General features: G+C 38.7%; 1 protein-coding gene across 1 annotated transcript in view; it reads right to left on the reverse strand.

Moving 5' to 3' along the window:
- LOC144650702 (L-rhamnose-binding lectin CSL3-like) overlaps window positions 1-19,194 on the reverse strand; it is a 48,051-nt gene that overhangs the window by 13,695 nt on the left and 15,162 nt on the right. Inside the window, exons 2-4 of the mRNA XM_078510437.1 lie at window positions 17,061-17,147; window positions 15,986-16,269; window positions 7,734-8,030 (exon numbers count right to left, since the gene is read on the reverse strand). Of these exons, the coding sequence (XP_078366563.1) occupies window positions 7,734-8,030; window positions 15,986-16,269; window positions 17,061-17,124 (645 nt within the window). The 5' untranslated portion in view covers window positions 17,125-17,147. The remainder of the gene's footprint in view (window positions 1-7,733; window positions 8,031-15,985; window positions 16,270-17,060; window positions 17,148-19,194) is intronic.

A 19,194-nucleotide genomic window follows, 5' to 3' on the forward strand; every position in this document is an offset into this window, starting at 1 on the left:
CGTGAAAGCTTTCCTTGGTTTGGAAAAGTGTTTCTTTGAAATTTTCGTGATTTATCTTTTTCTTTGTCACACACTCTTTCACCCCCTTTGCCTTTTTTATATTTTTTTTGTCTTCTGTCATTATTGAATACATTTTTGGCCTCAAACAAACGCACTCTGAAATTTGTTTTCCTGCGCATTCGTCTTTCATTTTTCCCAAAACTTTTTTGTTTTCGTTTGAATGAAGTGAATGCTCTTTTGGGTAGTCGCTTGTGTCGTACTTGTCAATGTTTTTTGCCATGTCCGCGTAAACGTCTTCTGTTTCTATCTCAAGCAAAAGGCTGTCTGTGTCTGTATACAAAAGCTCGCAACGCTCTCCGTACTCCTTTTTCAGATGGTTGTAAAAGAAGTCATACATGCATAGCTTGCTTACGTCAAGGATGGTCATGCCTGTGTAGACCGGTTTATTAAGAAAAAGCCTGCTTTTTCGCATGTCTATTCCAACTAGATCGTTTGAAAACATTACATGCCTTGAATACAATGGGCTTGCAACTAATTTTCTTATTTTCTTTGTTTCGTCGCTTCGCGCTATTCTTATGTCTACACGGTTTCTCAGGTTTTCCATTGTTTTTCCAAAAACCGAGTTATTCATTAGCTTGTAAAAGTTCTTTTCAAAGTCGTTCTTTGCTTTTTTTCTGAATTCTGTGTTCATCCGGATGTAGGGCTCCATCCAGCATTCCTGTTCAAACTCTAAGACCCTGTGCACTTTTTTGAGTTTCATTCCCTGTTTTAAATAAAACTGCAAGTTTCGGTAATGCACGACGTAATTGCTTTTGTCTTCGAGAGTCAATACAAGCTTTTCGCTTTCTGGCAGTTTTAAATCAAGATTTTTTATTATTTTCTTTTGGTAAGGTGAAAACATTTCTTTGTTTATTTTCTTTTTCTCTGGCGCTAATGGATAGCTGTTTTGGGCGTCATGCAGCTCTTTCGGGTATTCTAAGTCCACCTCTAAAATCCATCCAGCTTTTGCAAACTCTTTTTTCGTCATTATTTCTTTTTCTGTCGGCATAACCTTTTTCCATCTAAAACCACTTTTTGGGAGCGGCTTGCTCATTGCCCACCCGTAAAGGTTATTCGCATCGAGGTACATTATGTATTTTTTTGGCTGGCTCGGGTCAAATCCCTCAACATAAGGGTTGTTCGCCTTTGCATATCTCTTGCTTACCATCGAAATTCCGCCTCTTAATCCCCTTTCAACAAAAAGATGCATTTCATAGTCCGTAAGTAACTCAAGCTCCACGCCTGTCTTTTTCAAAAGTGCGTCCCAAGAAAGGCCTGGCGTCGTGTAATAATTCGCGGGATCTAACCCGTACTTCTCAAGACAGATTTTTCGGAAGTTTTCAAAAACGTCAGCCAACAGAGAAACGTCTGTCTTAACGTACAAATCGTGGTAGTCGCCCAGGGTCTGGCAGCCAAAGGTTTCCCACACGTTTTGCGCGTGTTTGTACTCTTCATCCGTTATGTTCTCATCATTAAGTTTGCTGTAAAACTTTTCTTTTTCAGGCAAACTTGTTTCGCTAAATCTTTCCCATGAGTCCATGTATTCGTAAGGATAGATTCCCTTTTTGCAAAGAAGTTCAAAACTTTCATCAGACTGTGTTGAAATAGATTTTGTTATATTTAATGACTCCTTCGGTGTCGCTGTTACAAGTGAATCAAGACTTCCTTGAAGAAAGTTTAAGCTGTCAATAAAACGCAGTCCGCCAAATGAAAATGTGATGTATTTTTCCATGTTGTTTGCGACACATTTTACCTCTTTCTGTGCCTCTTTTGAAATCTTTGACATTGCCTGCATTAAATGGTGCGCATCATAGCCCCTTAGGTTGTGAAATACAACTGGTATTTGGACATTTTTTGGATTTATTCTCATCATCAAGTTACAAATGTTGTGCGCGGCTCCTCGAAACTTCCCTGTTATGTGGCAGTGGTCCTTTACCACATCTTTGTAGTTCGGCTGGATAAGCGGCTTGTGGCACTTCAAACATTTTTTTTGGTTTTTTGCGGCCACTATGTGTGTGTTTTGTGTCAGCTTTTTTAGCTCATAGTGGTGTTCGGTACCAAGGCTTTGCTCCGCTTTTTTCGTGCTGTAATAACATTTTTTGTGAAGCTGCCCAAAGTAATTAAGTTCACCATAATACCCAATCCAAACCGGCAACGAGTCTAAAAAGTTTTGTTTCATCAGCGTTTTTTCGCAAATGTGGCAATCGGTTGCATTTTTGAATTTTTCCCAGTCTTCCGAAGTCATCACAAGGGGTTTTTGCTTTGACAATTCAAATCTTATTTTTTTCTCTTCACTTAAAAGGCAGTTCAAAAATACTTCAACTGCGTTTTCGCCCCTGTAAACAAAAGGCTTTTCGTGTTTGCCGTCACTCCTTACAACCGTGTAAGCAAATCCACACGCCTCGTGCTGTTCTGTCTTGTCTGTGTAGCTTTTTTTCTTCAAGTCTTCCAGTTCTTCCCCTTGTTCTTTTCTCTTCTGGCGGTCCTCGGGCGTTTCGCGTTTACATCCTTGCATCTTTCTTAACAATGCCTCAAAGTCGGCGTAAATTACAAAAGGCGCTTTCATTTGTTTTTGATAGTTTTTAAAAGAAAGAGTGTTTTTCCCCTCTTCCGGCATTTCGATTCTTGTTGGCCTGCCGTTAACTCCATTGCAATATTTTTCGTGCTTTTCGAGCAAGTCTGCTCTTGTAAAACCGGTCAAGCACATCATGCAAAAGTGTTTTTTGTTGTGTGATTTAGTCTGATCGTAAAGCAGAGCGCTTACTCTTTTTACAAAACAGTAGTGCTGAATTAATCCTGACTCAATTAACATAAGGTTTATACGGGAAATGCTATTTTCTTTTTTGCTTGTTCTGAGAGGTATCACACAGTCGTCTTCCCATCCAAACACATTTATTGCAAGGTTGTTGTTTTGCGCCTCAAGCCTGTCAATCTGCTTTAGAGGCGTTGGAAAATCGATTCCATTGTAGTTTATTCCGTCGTCAACTGGGTATCTGCTTGTTCTTTGCGGATTTTTCCCATCTCTTGGCGGAAATAATGCAGCTCTCAAAGCCCATTTCAAACATTCGTTATCCCTGTTTTGCACGTTAATAACTGCTTTTTTGTTTGCCAATTTTGGTGGTAAAGGCAGATAACTCCCCCCTCTCAATGGCTGATAACGCGCGACATTGATATACGCCATTTCTATTCTTTCAATTTTCCACCCCGAGCCCTTCTCTGACCAAGCCTCAATTTCTCCCTTTGCTTTTTCGATAAATCTGTCAAACTCTTTTTCGATTTCTTCTTTGGTGTTTTTTGAAAACACGTGCGGTTCTCTTTCACTGAAATAGTGGTTCATGTGTTGCGTAACTCCGTCTCTTTGTATCGAAAATTTAACTTCAAGTCCAAAGCTTGCTTTTAAGCTTCGTAAGTCATCAATTTCGCTTACTAAAAGATCATAAAACTTTTTCTTGTTTTTTCTTGCAAAAATGTAAAGATCTTTGTTGTTTGTGTCAGTTTCGGGTATGTCCATTTTCCATACTCTAAGCCATTCGTTAAAATCGGTGTGGGCGAGTGAAAAAGACAAATTTCTTTGGGGGTTTCTTTGAAATTCACGGAGGTTTTCCTCCATCATAGCTTGCAAAACTTCTGACGAATATCTTGCGGCAGCCATCTGTTGCATATACTAAAGAAAAATATTTGTTCAATTGAAAAATAAATCTAGCACACAGGTGGCGCTCTCTGTTGCTGCGGGCCGTTAGAGGTGCCGCCAACGCCTTTTTTGCAACTCGTGGCGCAAGAGGGGTAAGAAAGGCGTCTTGCATTCCGCACACACATGTAAATTAGGAGTTGTGGACACAAATTGTGACAAGGAGCGAGGCGAGCCTGGGCGAGCCGAGCGAGTTGTCACGGTTTGTGCCACAACTCCTAATTTACATGTGAGTGAAATGCTTGTTTCTTTCGATTGTCGACAAGCATGCTCCACGGAGAACAATGCGTGTTCGCTCACGCAGTTCCCCATGGATTACCTCCGAACTAAATAACGGATGCGTCATCGCGATTTTCTTAAATTTAAAGCAATGAAAACCAGTGATCCCAATGATTGGACGCAATTTTAAAAACAACGTAATGCAGTTAATACCGAAATTAGATTAGCCAAGCAAGTCTATTATCAAAATAGTTTTAACGAGTATGTTAGTGATTCTAAGAAGACCTGGCAGACCATTAACGAATTAACTTCACGAATATCTGGGAAAACATCAGTTACATCTCTAAAAGTAAACGGGGTGTCTGTTACTGACCCAACGGAGATATCAAACGAATTTAACAATTATTTTGCCACCATCGGTCCGAAACTTGCCAGTAACTTTGATCCCTTAGATCAAAGTCTCTTCGAGATACCGACTTTTTTTGCATGAAGTATGAGTCGAAGGTTTATCCTGTGCATTGTTCTTCGAACTTATCATTACGGTTGCTTTGTAGTTTAGTTTAACAATTTCCTATCTTCGCGGAGGAAATGCAGCCATATAATTTTGTCAAAAATGGCTCGTCCGCGCCGGACGAGATCTGACAATTCTATACTTTAAAATTGCAAGGACCTTTCGAGGCAGTCGATTACGGCAGCGAAATTAGCACATGAAACAGCAAAATATGCGTTCGACGCTTTGTTTTTGTGACGCCATATTTGAATTGTTATAGGTAGACCGCTGTTCAATGTGTTCAAGGCCGTATCGTTACGATTGCTCCACGAAAGAGCACGAAAAAAATACGGATATTTCCGACTACTGTCGGAGAAAACATTGCGTAAACAAATCGATTCACAAGCTGCGTTTTTTCTGACTCGTCCCCAGTCGTCTTCATATAGCACGCGGCAATCTCTCCCTCCGCTGTATATTTGCCGCGTGCTGTATGAAGACGACTGGGGACGAGTCAGGCGTTTTTTTTCGCTCCCCGCCCCTTAACCCCGCCCCCACCCTCTTGCTTCTTCTGTTTTGTGCTGGCGTCCAGGTCTCTCGCCGTTCTCACCGAGCGCTCATCGATCGAAAAACACGAAAAATAGAGGGCTGTGGACAGTCTATGCGAGGGTCGGATATCAAGACAGCTTCTTCGTGGGCTTAAGAAGGATTAAACAAAAGCCATATATACAGTGAATGCTATCGAATTATATTTGAAGATGAAATACGAAGGAATTTTGCTGTCTTTGACTGGAATTCCACTCGAACTGCGTAGATACGATCGCATGTTGTAAAGCCGATTCATGCAACATTGCTGTCAACGCGAGGTCACGTCCCTAACGACCTAGGCTGATGACGAAATAGAATGGGCGCTTGTAGCGACCAAATTTGGCCTAAAAAAGAAGCCTTAAAAGAAGCCCCCATCTCTTGCATTTGTTTTAACTTCAATAATATCTTTGAAAAGAGCAAGTTTTTTGGTATGGTTTATTTTTGACGTTTGTAATTTTTAAACGATTTAAGTGCTAGTGGCTATTTATTCGTGTTTTAGTTACGCAATCCATTGTTTGTGCGACGCTTTTTATAGATCGCCTTTCAGACACACGTGCGTTGAGATGAGAAAGCTGACATGTCACTTTTAACATTGTTATATAACGTTTGTAAATGTGACAAGTCACGTTTTTTCCACGAGATCGCGTGATCACCCACAGCGGAAAGTAATCCCTTGAGAAATTAAAATATTCCCTTGAGAAATTAAAAAAGTCCCTTGAGAGTAGACAAGAATGTTCCAAATTTTGCCCCACATAACTGCTATTCTCCTATTTTCGCTTGTAAACAAGCAAAAAAAGTCGCAAAAATGACAACTATCAGAAGTATCTCACCAGCACAGACAAACGGTTCCAGCTCCGTCCGACCAGTACAAATAAGGTCCTTTCACTTTTGAATAAACTAAACAAGTCAAAGGCAACTGGCCTTGACAAGATACCTGCTAGGCTCATCCGAGACTGCGCAGATCTCATCTGCATTCCTATTCGTGATATCTTTCACCAATCAATAAGTCTAGGTATATTTCCCGTCGATTGGAAATGCGCGAGGGTTACCCCACTCTTTAAACAAGGCGATCGAAACGACCTTAACAACTATCGCCCAATTTCTGTGATCTCCATTGTGGCCAAGGTGTTTGAAATAATTATTTATGACCAACTATATGCTTATTTAGAAGAACACAATATCATTTGTAAACACCAATCGGGTTTTCGTGCCATTCACTCAACTGTAACGGCTCTCCTCGAGGCCACAGACACTTGGGCATATAATATCGATCACGGCAAAGTCAATGTTGTTGTTTTCCTAGATCTAAAAAAGGCCTTCGACACAGTTGACCATGTGATCCTTTTGTCTAAATTAAGTCATTACGGTATAATTATATGGTAATTCACACCAATCGTTTAGGTCATATTTAGAAAACCGCACACAAATGTGCTCTATCAATGGTTCGCTCTCCAGTAGTTGTTTATTATGTTGTGTTGTTCCCCAGGGAACGATTTTAGGGCCACTACTATTTCTATTATATATAAACGATCTTCCGAATTGTCTCTCAAATTGTGAGCCAAGGATGTACGCAGATGACACCCATCTTACATACGCGAGTGACAGTTACGCCTAAACCAAGATCTAGAAAACGTTCACAACTGGCTGAGAGCAAACAAACTTACTCTAAATATGACTAAAACCGAGTTTATACTTATTGGATATAGGCAGAGGCTTAGTAATCTTACAGGTTCCTCGAAAGTTGCAATAAATGATTTTCAAGTTAGCCAGGTCAAGTCTGCAAAATCACTTGGAGTGATCATCGACGACAGACATGACTGGAGTGGTCATATCGAGAAACTAACAAAGAAAATTGCTTCTGGGATTGGGGCCTTAAAACGAGTAAGGCACCTGGTCCCTCAAGCAACCTTACACCTAATATACAGAGCTTTAATACAACCGCATTTCGACTACTGCAGTACTGTTTGGGGAAACTGTGAGATTACTTTGCAAAACAAGCTACAAAAGCTACAGAATAGAGCAGCCCGTGTTTTGACCTTCTCAAACTATGACGCGCACGCTGGTGATTTATTTGAAATTCTAGGATGGAAAAATCTAGCTCGCCAGCAGCAAATTCAAAGAGCCACGATGGTTTACAGGTCTCTGCACGGGTTGGCTCCAGACTACCTATCATCTAAATTTGAAAAACGAGAAACCGCGTACAACCTAAGGCACTCTGAAAACAAACTCAATGTTCCATTACCACGCACTAACTATTACAAAAACAGCTTTACGTACAGTGGCGCCATCTTGTAGAACAGTCTTCCTATTAACGTAAGACAAGCAGAGTCCCTTGGGCAATTTAAAAAACTAATTGAACAAATACTCTAGGGCACGGCATTCGTGGAAAGCAGCTTTTTATATTTGTACATATATTTTTATATTTCCCCTCTTTCTTGTATATATATTATAATTAGATTGTTGTATTGTAAGCTGATGAATTTGACCGTGTTTTAAATAAAGATTATCCATCCATCCATCCATCCATCCATCCACAGAAGGAAAGGAGGCGGATGTTTAAACAGCTTATAACACCGATTTTCGATGTGTTGCATCCCTCACAACCACACACATACTAGATGATATACTCTTCTTCATTGACACTCGCTTAAAAAGCTTGTAATTTATGCACAGCTTTTATGAGCAAAGGTATAAAAACTTAACATCACTAACCTCCAGATATTTCTGAGTGAGCAAACAAGGATCACCAAACTTGCCATTGTTGGCCTCCAAAACGCAGGTATTTTCACCCTGACAGTCATCCTGCACAATTGACATGGAGCCGGCTGCCTTACAATCTTTTGTCAAGATGAAGGAACCACAGACATGGCCTCCCGTCAAACGGCCGTAGTTTGCATACTCGATATCAATCTTACGTTTGCCGGGGCAATTGATTGAATGTTGATCATCTTCACAAACGCGAACCTTTTCCATGACATTTGGTTTTGCTGGTTTGCACTGGTAAGATACCTGTCGGTCAGAAATAGGTAGCTGAGAATATTCCTGAAGTAAATTTGCAATGAAACGCAATGTTCTCAAAAGTTACCCCATCGAGTCGCTACCAGGTTAACATATAAAGTAACTGTCTGACTCATCAACAAAAGTGTAATAGAGATTGTATATCTCTAGGTACAAAGATGTAACTGTCAAAGAAAAGTCTGTTTTTGAAAACTTGGTGTGTCTGAGCGTTAACATAGTTTACCCTTCATTACTGTAACATTTCGAGTGATGTAACGTAAACTAAAGTAGCAGTGTAAGTTTCGTATTGCAGATAGTGGTGGTATAATATTGTGAGTTGTCTAAGTGTCGTACGTAGTCTGAGTATCGTATGTTGATAGCAAAGTATTATATTAGAAGTGCTAATTGGAGTAAAAAGTTCCAAGCAATATACCGGTCAACTAATCCATTGCCAATTTTAAATACATCTTATTCGATGGTATTACAGAGGAGGTAATGAGAGAACTACACGGAACCTGTTAAACAGGTCTTGTGGAGAATATCGTGAGATATTTATATTCCTTACGCGCGTCATTTGTACTCCGCAAAGCGGAGTTGGATAATAAATAAAAGCTCTTATGAGATAGCACACTATGTCTGTAGATATATCTCTGTCGAGGGAATCGCGACATATTCTTATTATTTCCTTCTTTTAGACAAACAGTGAAAGTTTGATAGAATGTCCAGAAATCAACATCAATTAAAAAGCTCAACAGGCGCGCATCCCACAATGGTTGAATGTGTCCACCTCCTCAGCTTGAAGCGTCAAAGTTTCTTTGCTGGCATAAAATGCTGCAGTATAGATATTCGAGTAGAGGATTAATTTTAAACTTCTAGTGTAATTTTTATTTACTAAGCCATAAATAAATAAATAAATAAATAAATAAATAAATAAATAAATAAAATATTTTTTGTAATTTATTTTCAGGAGTATTGACATGGTCGCAAATAGTACCTGGCGTCATTTTTGCTTCACATGGGAAAACACCAATGGTGTATACAAATCCTATAAGGATGGTAAACTGGAAGCCCAAGGTGTTGATTTCCAAAAGGGTTACATACTTAGATCTGGAGGCACTGTAGTGCTCGGACAAGACCAAGACAGCATTGGGGGAGGTTTCAATACCAATGACGCTTTTGTTGGTGAAATGATAGAAGTGAACATGTGGGGCAGCGTTCTCTCTGAAAGCGACATTGCAGCCCAGTACGAAAACTGCAGCATACCCCATGGCTCAGTTCTTGCTTGGCCTCTTTTCAAAGATGTTGTGCATGGTCAGGTGCAAGTGGTGGAACCATGATCTACAGCAACTAAGGCGATTCTTTAGTATTACACTATTCATTTTTACAGCGCATGTTTTCATTCGTAATTAGCGCGCTCATTAAGAACATAGCGGGATTTTCTTTAGAGCTTATGCACCTGTCAATGTTAAGCCGCTGGGGGCTGGGGGGGGGGGGGGAGGCCGGGCATAGAACGGCATTTGAACTTAGCTGAGACTTTCTGTTCAAATGCCCAAACCCAGGGCATTCGTGGATGTTCAAAAGAGTCACTAAACTTCAATAAAATGTTGTAAGAAAGTCCATTGAAACGGTCAAAAGTCCCCACCACGGGCAAACAATTGCTGTCAAATCCCCTGCCTATGCCCTGCCTTTCCCCCCAGCTGCTTAACATGTGCATTAGCTCGCCAGAGTGCTAGTCGTAAACTAGCATAGTGGCCCATTCATTTTCGCACAATTTCAGTCTGGAAGTCATCATTTTTGTACTAAAAAGTTTCAGAAAATTTCGTCCATGGACATCAAAGTAATAATCCTGAGATCACGCACGAGAGGAATAATTTCAGTTACAGTTGAATCCCGATAACTTGAACCCTCAAGATAAATCGAGAAGGGTCGAGATATCGGGCTTTTAATTTGAGTTATCGAAGGTAAAATTAGTAAGAATCGAGAATTGTTCGAGTTTGCTGGGGTTCGAGTTTTTGACGGTTGGAGTTATTGAGATTCAACTATTATACCATTTCACATTGTGCCTTTGCCATAAAATACATAAGGCGCGAATCGATAATATGTACACGTGCTTAATGGGTATTATTGCAGGAATTTACCCATTTAACCTTTCCCTATCCGGAAAGGTTAAAAAATCGTATGTTAACTTTAAATAAGGGGGAATCACAAAAATTGCAAAAAAAAATGACTGAAAACATTAGAATATAACTTAGATTTGTAGTATAAGACGAGGAATTGTCGTTATAGCGATTGGCTTCTCGTTTTAGTTAAGGTCAACTTTTTGAAGTGACGAATCGTGACCACTCGTCGACATTTTTTTCCCCTAGTTTAATACCACCTTGACTTTCATTGCCTAGTCTTCAAAAAGGACTGACTGGAATCGTGAGAACAACACGGGTATATCTTTTATAAGTAGGGACGAGACTTGACGGGACCTGTGAAGCACATGGACTTCTGGTCTGAGAATTGCGCTGCCTGACGTCCGTTAAAGGGACAGTCTCACGAAAAATCTTATAAGTTTTCGTGTAAAATATTCCAGAATCACAAGGAAACACTCACTGTTAATCAAAATAACCTTTAAACAACAAATGAAATGCATTAAATCATTCTCCAAGATGTAAATAGAACGCAATCAATGGTTTTAAAGAAGTTTCTTCCAAGTAAAACCTGACTGTCAAATTTGATAACGTCGGCCCGACGTTTTCAAGTTTTAGGTCATTTCTTTCCTCCCCAGCCTGTACCCAAACACTTTTAACAATTTTCAGGGCTTGTCAAAGTACGTTTTAGCAGGGCCAAGCTACTATGAGTGGATTTACAATTCATACCAACACCTTCATGGGATTTTCAAATTGCACTAAATCTTGTTACCGCACTTATAGTAAAGGACACGACTCGACTCACTTCATATATATTGGTCACGAATTTTGTGTCTAATTTGGCCCGTAATCATACTTAATTATGACTAAAAAAATTGGACAACTGAATGCGTGCGTTTTTTGTTAATCACTCGTATGATTACTGACCGAATTGAACTCCACTCCATATTATATCATTACCATAAAAAAGTAGTGTCTTTTCGTTATATAAATATAATGAAAGAAGTATAGCTGAGTGGTTTGAGAGCTTAACTCGTAATCTCGGGGTCTCCACCCTGCTTATAGTTGGGTCTATTATCGTCGATCGCTACTAAGGTCCAGCTCCTCTGTTATGCTTTGAAAATAATCACAGGTCAACCTCCCACCAGTTAAGATTCATAAAAGCATGTTAGTATAGAATTTTTTGAAATATGCTATCTGTTGTTTTTAAGTAGCGTGCTTGGAAACTAACTGGTCTGTCGCATGCTTCGTTTGATTATTTTATTAAGGGAATTCCGGGCTGTTCCGGTGTATTCCGTTGTTTTTGGTTTACTGCACTGCAGATTTTTGAAGTTTGTTGATACGCCACTAGTGTATTTGTTATGGCTATTGGTTGAAATGTATATATGACGTAGGTAAAATTAGTTTTCAGGTTAAAACTGTTTCTGACCTACGTTAATTTGTTTCAGCCTGAAGATAACACTGTTTTTTTTAAAAAAAATCAATTTATTTATAAGGGTTTATTCTTAATGAATTCAAATTGTTTTAAGTGATTAACAGAGTGCCATCTTCAGGTTGAAGCAGATTAACCGAAGTTGAAAACATATTTTACCGGAAAACCAATTATTATAGAACATATATACTATATACAACATATATACTATACAACATATATACCTATACTGCTTATACACTATTAGTATACTCTTTGATAGACGAGTAACAGCAGTTGATATAAGTTTTACGGGTGAACAGTGAACACTGGCGATAAGACCAATGAAAGAACTATAAAATGTGTCAGTAGGCATGGTTACTCGTACCGTATAAATTTACTCTCGCTTGTATTTAACTTTTCTGTGCTATTATCCATTAATAAAAAGGAGCGGTCACTTCCATTTAGGTTCTGCGCGTTTGATCCCAAGTACTAAGACTGTGATTATAAGTTCAATTGGGTTGAAAAGATCCTGTCAGGTTCCTATTACAATTTTTGTTTTTCCAGTGAAGTTGGTTTGAGTTTGGTTATCAAGATCCTGTTAGGTTCCTGGGCTTCTTCTCTTTCAAAAATAATCTTTTGGTTTGCTGGAAAATTCAAGCATGTTCAAACCCGGGAAATAACCAATCAGAACCACTGTGTAGAGCTTCTTCTACATTAACAAAGTTTTTCGCGTGCCGGAAACGAATTTTTCGCGCAGAGAAAGATGACCAATTTCGATGTAGTTTAATTAAACACAACGCAGTCCGTTGTTGTGTGTCATAATAACCTAATAATCATGTGTCATGATAACCTCCACCTCCTAAATTACAATTAGAGCCGATTTTAACATCGCGTGGGTGTCGAAAGAGACTTTTTTTGGTATTTTTCCTTACAGAGTTCATGCAGATCATGAAGATCATGCAGATCATGAGATCAGATCAGATCAGATCAGATTATCAGATCATGCAGCTTATAAATGATGGCAACTGTTCTGTTTTTGCTGTACTGACTAGCCTCTTTTCCAGGCTTTTACCGTCACAAAGACGTTTTCTGTATGCGAGGCTACCTAGTCCTAAACAATAGAGCGTTTTCACGTGATATCATCACAGTTCTAAATTTAAAACTATTAAACCTACAAAGCTGTTCTTTCAGTAGATCGTAGACACCAGTGTCACTAATTGCTAGGGACGTTTGTGTGCCAGAAGAGTGCTTTGTTTTGGAGATAAAGCGTTTTGAGACAGCATAACTCAACGCGATCTCAAATGTTACAGAAAACAATATTTCTGCACTTTTGAAACTCTTTTCAGATTTGCTTATATAAGTTTAAAAAATGACAACAAAAGCATTCCGAAGTGCAACGCATGACTTTGATAGCAAAATCTTTCTTTCTTCTTGCAGAGGGTTTTGGTCTCCAGTGGTGTACCAAAGTGAACACCAATATGGCGGACTCATACAACGCTCCGTAATTTTTTGAATTTTGTTTTCCCATTAACTTGGCTGCAATGGGCACTGCCACGATAAAATTTGAGAAATATATTTCTTTTTACCTACTCCACAATCTCTGAGTTTGTTGATGTTTTTGATGCAAGCAAAACAATCTTGTTATCTTGGTGAAAACGCGTCTGAACAAAAACTACTCATAATTTACGTTTTTCAAATTAATTGAGTTTTTAGCGCTCAGACCATCCAGAAAAATCTTGACTGCCGCACAAGTTTCTTACAACTGGGTATGTCATTAGGAAAATCATGACTTTTTACGTCTTTCGGTGCGGATTTTTATGTTTCCTTGTTTTGCAAAAGGCTTAGTGCTAGAATATCTAAACCTACACAAACGCGTTCTGTTAAACTAGCAGAAATGGAGGCCGGCTTGCGGCACGAAAAAAAAAAAAACGGCTTCAAAACAATCACATTCAGTATTTTAAGAACAGTTGTATGTTAATGTCCGGCATTGTGCAATTTCTTACTGTTCATTCGAACAACGACGAAATTTCAATTCTATGGAGACAATTATAAAAACAAACACCGCAGAGCGGTTGAGAGAAAAGGATAAAGCAATTAGACAAAACTGTTGACGTTTTGCAAAGGGATTAATGAAACACCACGTTTACTAAAATGAATTCTCATTTTTATTTCCCATTATTTCTCGTGCTACATTGCACTTGCTCTCATCTCATCTCCGGTTGACTTTGTCGCTCACTTTCGGCAACGGTAATGAACCTGCAAGAAAAGTAAGAAGATAAAAAGCCATTTCCTTTATTACAGGGTTCAAGACGGATTCTGTTGAAAGTTCGAGCAATGAGTGCAAAAATGAATTACCAAAAACATACTCATAGCACGGCAATATTTTAAATACTATTTGAAACATCTCACTGAAATTTATTTGTTTTAGTGACCCTATGATTAAACTCTAAAGCATTCTTGAGAAAATTAAAGTCATAAGTCGTAGAAATATTCAAAACGCGCGTCAATTTTGTTTTAAACATTTTTCTCTTGCGGGGTAAGCTTGAGAGCTAAAGTTTTGGTTAGTTTTTGTTAGCTTTACTCAAACTGATACCATGCTATGAGATCTCTTTGGTAACTTTATTTTTGCCTGTATTGCTCGAATGTTCGGCGGAAACCATGTTAAATCCAAAATCCGCTTGCCTTTGAACACATAATTTGCTTTATAATCCGGAGGTCGTGGGTTCGAATCCCACCAAGGTAAAAAATATTTCGATCAGAAGGAAATCTTGGGTTTTTTTCCGGAGCTCAAAACTACATTTGATTGACTTTTAGTATCAGTGCTGTGTGGTGCAATATTGATAACATTACATTCGCAGTTGAACCTTATATATTTGTATGCAGCTCTATTTGGAGCATCTATATAGTGGCCATAAAATTGCTGTTAAGTGAAAACTTTCTACCTTTAACACTTTTACTGCTTTAGTCAACTTTGGCGAAATTTAAAGGAGCTGTCAATGAATCACTTATGACGTTATCATTTTAAACGTCAACAGATTTTGATGAAAAGCACTGATAGAGCTAGGATTGACCCTTTCACAGAACTATTCATTTTGCGTATGGCTTGCATCCTGACAGAGCTAATTGAGAAAAACACAATCACTTTTTGGTGCAAAACACATGAATTTGATCGAGGTCCTCTTTTCAGGATTTTCCAATTATTTCATCAAACCGTTTTGGGCTTAAAGGAAGGATGTGAAGAGTAGAAAGGAGTGTGAATACTTAAGCCGAGAAAAACAAAAGAAAAAAGAAGCAAGAAAAAAAGGGAACGATTTCGCCAAAAAAAAAGAAATCCAAATTTTGGCCTATGCGCATGCGCCAAAGTACAATTTTGTATACTTTTTCATGGAATCTTCTGCTGCATTGTGGAAAAGTGCTTTTTTAAGCAAAATTAAAGGAAATTCGGGATCGAAGAACCAAAATTCATGTTAAAAACGGTAAAAAAAACGTGTTTTCTGAGAGATTTAGCACTGAAAGGGTTAATCAATACGTTTCCCTTTCCCTTGAAATTGCTGAAATCAAAATCATGCCATAGAATATCAGTTTTTGTGACAGGTTCATCTGGGACATCACAAATAAAAAATTGAGATATTTCTGAAACGAAGCACTAAAACAATACCAAAATGCTGTTGTCTAGACTATGTCAAAAGAAGAGCTTTGTAGAATTTTTATATTCATTGTAGCTTTGACATTACTTTTAACAGCTTGTCGTTAGCGGTTTAAACAAGGACATACCCCAAAGGCCAACATTACTAACCTCAAGATATTTCTGAGTAAGGAAACAAGGATCACCAAACTTGCCATTGTTGGCCTCCAACACGCAGCTACGTTTGCCCTGGCAGTTCTCCTTCACAATTGACAAGGAGTTCGCGGCCTTACAATCTTTTGTCCATGCGAAGAAACCACAAATATGGCCTCCCTTTAAACGACCGTAATTTGCATACTCGATGTCAATCTTACGTCTGCTGGGGCATTGGATTGATTGTTGATCTCCTTCACAAACACGAACCTTTCGCAAGACATTTTGTTTTGCTGCTACGCACTTGTAAGATACCTGTACAATGTAGGTAAAAAAAATTGTAGATGTAAAATTTTTATAACTGTAATATTTTGGCTGTTATTTCTTGGCAGAAAGAAACCTTACTCAATTTAATATTGACGTATTTCGTCTTAAAAAATATTTTTAACAGCTACAATAAATCGGTCTGATCGAAAATTAGCTAAGCATATTTGGGGGGATCAGTCAAAGAGTATTTATTACTTAGTTAATATAAATGATAACCTGGAAATGACAGACAATCCAGGGACAGAAGGGAAAAGAAGTTGCATAATAATTTGCGCGAAAAGTTGGTATTTACAACGAATAATTGTGGACATACCGTCAAATACTTTTTGGTACCAAAACATGGGTCACCGTACTCAGCGTTATTTGCATAGAGAGCACATTCCGGGTGACCTTCGCATTCATTCTTGGTGATTTCCAAGGCACCGGGTGAGTGGCAGTTCGTGTTGTGGTCTTGTAAGAACGCCGGGCACACGTCTTTTGCAGACCTCCCATAGTCCGCAGCGGTAATCTGAATCTTCTGGTTTCCCTGACAACTGATCTTCTCCGATTCGCCTTCACAAACTGTGACGCTCGTTTCAGTTTTCGCTGGGCGTTTCTCTAAAAGAAAGGAATAAAGGATGGTTGACACTTTAATTAAGGGGCTATGTCACGCAATTTTAGGTAATTTCGGCACTGACCAACCGGTCGTAGAATTAGCTGAAATACCGTAAAATGTCGGTTATAACCCCCCCCCCCCGCTTATCAGTCCCCCCGGTTATAGGTCCATCTACCTGGAAACAAAAAAAATCCGATTATAAGCCCCCCGGATATAAGCCCCCCTATGCTGGTTGACAGTACTGAACAGGGCTAAATGTTGTTTTTTATGCGTTTTTAACTTAAAAACGTATTTCGATCAACACTCCTGTGGCTCGTTTCGGAACGTTTTTTTATTCCGCTTATAAGCCCTCCCGGATATAAGGCCCTCCGCTTATAAGCCCACCCAAAACCCCTTACGAAGTTGTATAAACCCAGGGCTTATAACCAGCATTTCACGGTATCAAAATAAAGGCTTAAAACTGTCGAATAACTAAAAAGAAATAACACAGAAAGGCGAAAAAGGGGCATGGATGGGCAAAATTCGACAAGATTAAAACGGATTGCTTTCAGGTAAACTTGAAAAAACGTCGGCCAGACCTTTCTCAAGTTTGTATGAAAGTGTCATTTACAATGCTCGAAAAGCATCCTTGTTTGTTATGTGGCCCTGATTTTGCCAATAAATGACTTTTGCTCTGCCAATTTGAAGTTTACAGCTTTCAATTAACGAAAATAAATAAAATTACCTAAAATTCCGTGACCTAGTGTTAATTATAAAAAAATAATAATTCATTAAATCATCAAATCAGTCTTACTTTTGCCGCAGTGAATTCCACTCACAACGAGAGAAATTACAAACACCACCAAAAGTGACCTCATTCTCGTTGATGTCGCGTTGAAAACTGAAAGGAAAATAATACAGGAATTTGTTATCGAGCTTACTCAATCGTATATTCTTCTTTATTATAGTAACTGGCAATGGTATATTGCAACTCCTGAGTTTTTATTGGTCGAAAGACAATGGTACATGAGCTCATATACCATTGACCACAAAAATGGTAATCGATACGCGCAGCCGGAAGCTCAAATATTGCAATTCTTTGGGCGTTTTTAATAAAACAATTTTTCCACTCGGGCTTGTAAAATATGAGATCGTTATAGCCAACTCGACTCGGCTACGCGCCTCGTTGGCTATCTACCATCTCATATCCAACGCGCGCTCGTAGAATAATTGTTAATTAAACTTCCAACGGTTTAGCATTTTGTGAACTTTCTATGGCAGAGAAATTCAATAACAAAAGCCCAATATAACCTAATTCAACTTGCTGAAACAAACTTAATCGCCGAACCAATTGACTTAAAGCCTTTTGAATATAATCAAAAGACATCAAATGGTGGCAATTATAGACGGCTAGGTGTGGTAAGCTTGCGTATAAAACGTGTAGAGATAAATTTCCAACGTTCGAGGTATTTATCTTTTTTTCATGTTATTTTACACCTTTGTTGGATCAAAACACAAACAATAAATGTGTCGGATTTTTCCAGGACTATGAAAACTGTTGTTTAATACCTCAGAGAGAAGCAAAAACAATGCTGTTTATTAATCGTGCTTCATGAAATGATTTAAATAACGAGAATTCCAGCGAGTCCACAAGGGACTTATCTTAGTGTTTCCTTTGTTCCTTTGTTTTTATACTGTTCTGTTGTTTGATCTTTTGTTTTGTCATTGGCCAGTTTACCGGTAGAACAGGTTCCCAGGGGCGTACTCGAAGTTAACATGACGGGCGGGGGAAATTGCTATTGTGAATATTGAAGCCTCCCAGAAACGGCTTTTACAGCTGCCTATTTGTAATAAAATGAAGTAGAAATATTTTCGCAATGTTTAAGTTTGTTTTTATGCGTTTGTTTTGGCGATTTAAAGCGTGCGAGAGAAGTTCTATAAGTTTTAGTTGTCGACTCCTACATAGAATACAATTATTTACAAAAAGCATATTAAAAGCGTGCAACTTTAACGGAGAATCGGGTACCTCTTCTAAAATACACGAAGAAAGTATCTCTCCTCCGCTTGCTTTGATAAAAGCTACCGGTCCTCTAAAGAACACTTTTCAAACTATAGTCCGGCTGGCATTATTTGAGTTGGATCAGTTCGCGAATTGTTTTTTTTTAAGCTACCTGGAATACTAAATTAGGCCGTAAATTTGCCGATTTACCATTGCTAAAACTGCAGAAATTGGCAAAAGCTAGATTATAGTTTTTCGGCGACTCAATATAAAAGAAACGTTTTGAATTTTGACTTTCGCGAGAAACCCAATTCAGTAAAGCGCTGACAATTGCGATTTCTTCAACAATGTCCCGGGCAGTATCGTTTTTGTCGTCATCTCTCTTATCTGCTTATTAACAAAACCGCGTATGGTCGCGCAAATTCAGATTTTTAATAAAGACTGTTTAGCTGTGGAACTCCGCGTTTAACTTGGCTAAATCTATATCTGTCAAATCCTGCCCACCAACTAAACAGAGATACACGCAGCTTGCATAAGCGTGAATACACCCTTAATAATGTTACATTTTAAACGCGCTTGCGTTCTTTTCGCGTTTCAACTTGCCAGAATTGTCACCAAGGTTTTCTCCTTAAGCTGGCGAGGCCGGTCAATCCGTCAATGCCGTTTTATTTTCAAGTTCGGCTAATTGAGTGAACTTACCTTTTAGGAAGTCGGATCCACTTTAGAAGCTGAAGCAAACTGATCAACTCACAGGTTTGAGAATAAGAGCGACTATTTGCTCTTTATATAGGTATCCTAATTAAAAAATATTTCCGACTCATTATTGTTTTTTAACAATAGTACTACAAAACTGTGGAAGACGAATAATAAGCTACTAGATGCGTTGATTGCAAAAAGCCCTTCTTTTGGACTTCTTTGTCGATGACAATGGCGGTGTTATCCTGGCAAA

This window comes from Oculina patagonica, chromosome 4 (assembly GCF_052425735.1).
Source record: "Oculina patagonica isolate OP01 chromosome 4, crgOcupat, whole genome shotgun sequence".
NCBI classification, from domain to species: Eukaryota; Metazoa; Cnidaria; class Anthozoa; order Scleractinia; family Oculinidae; genus Oculina; species Oculina patagonica.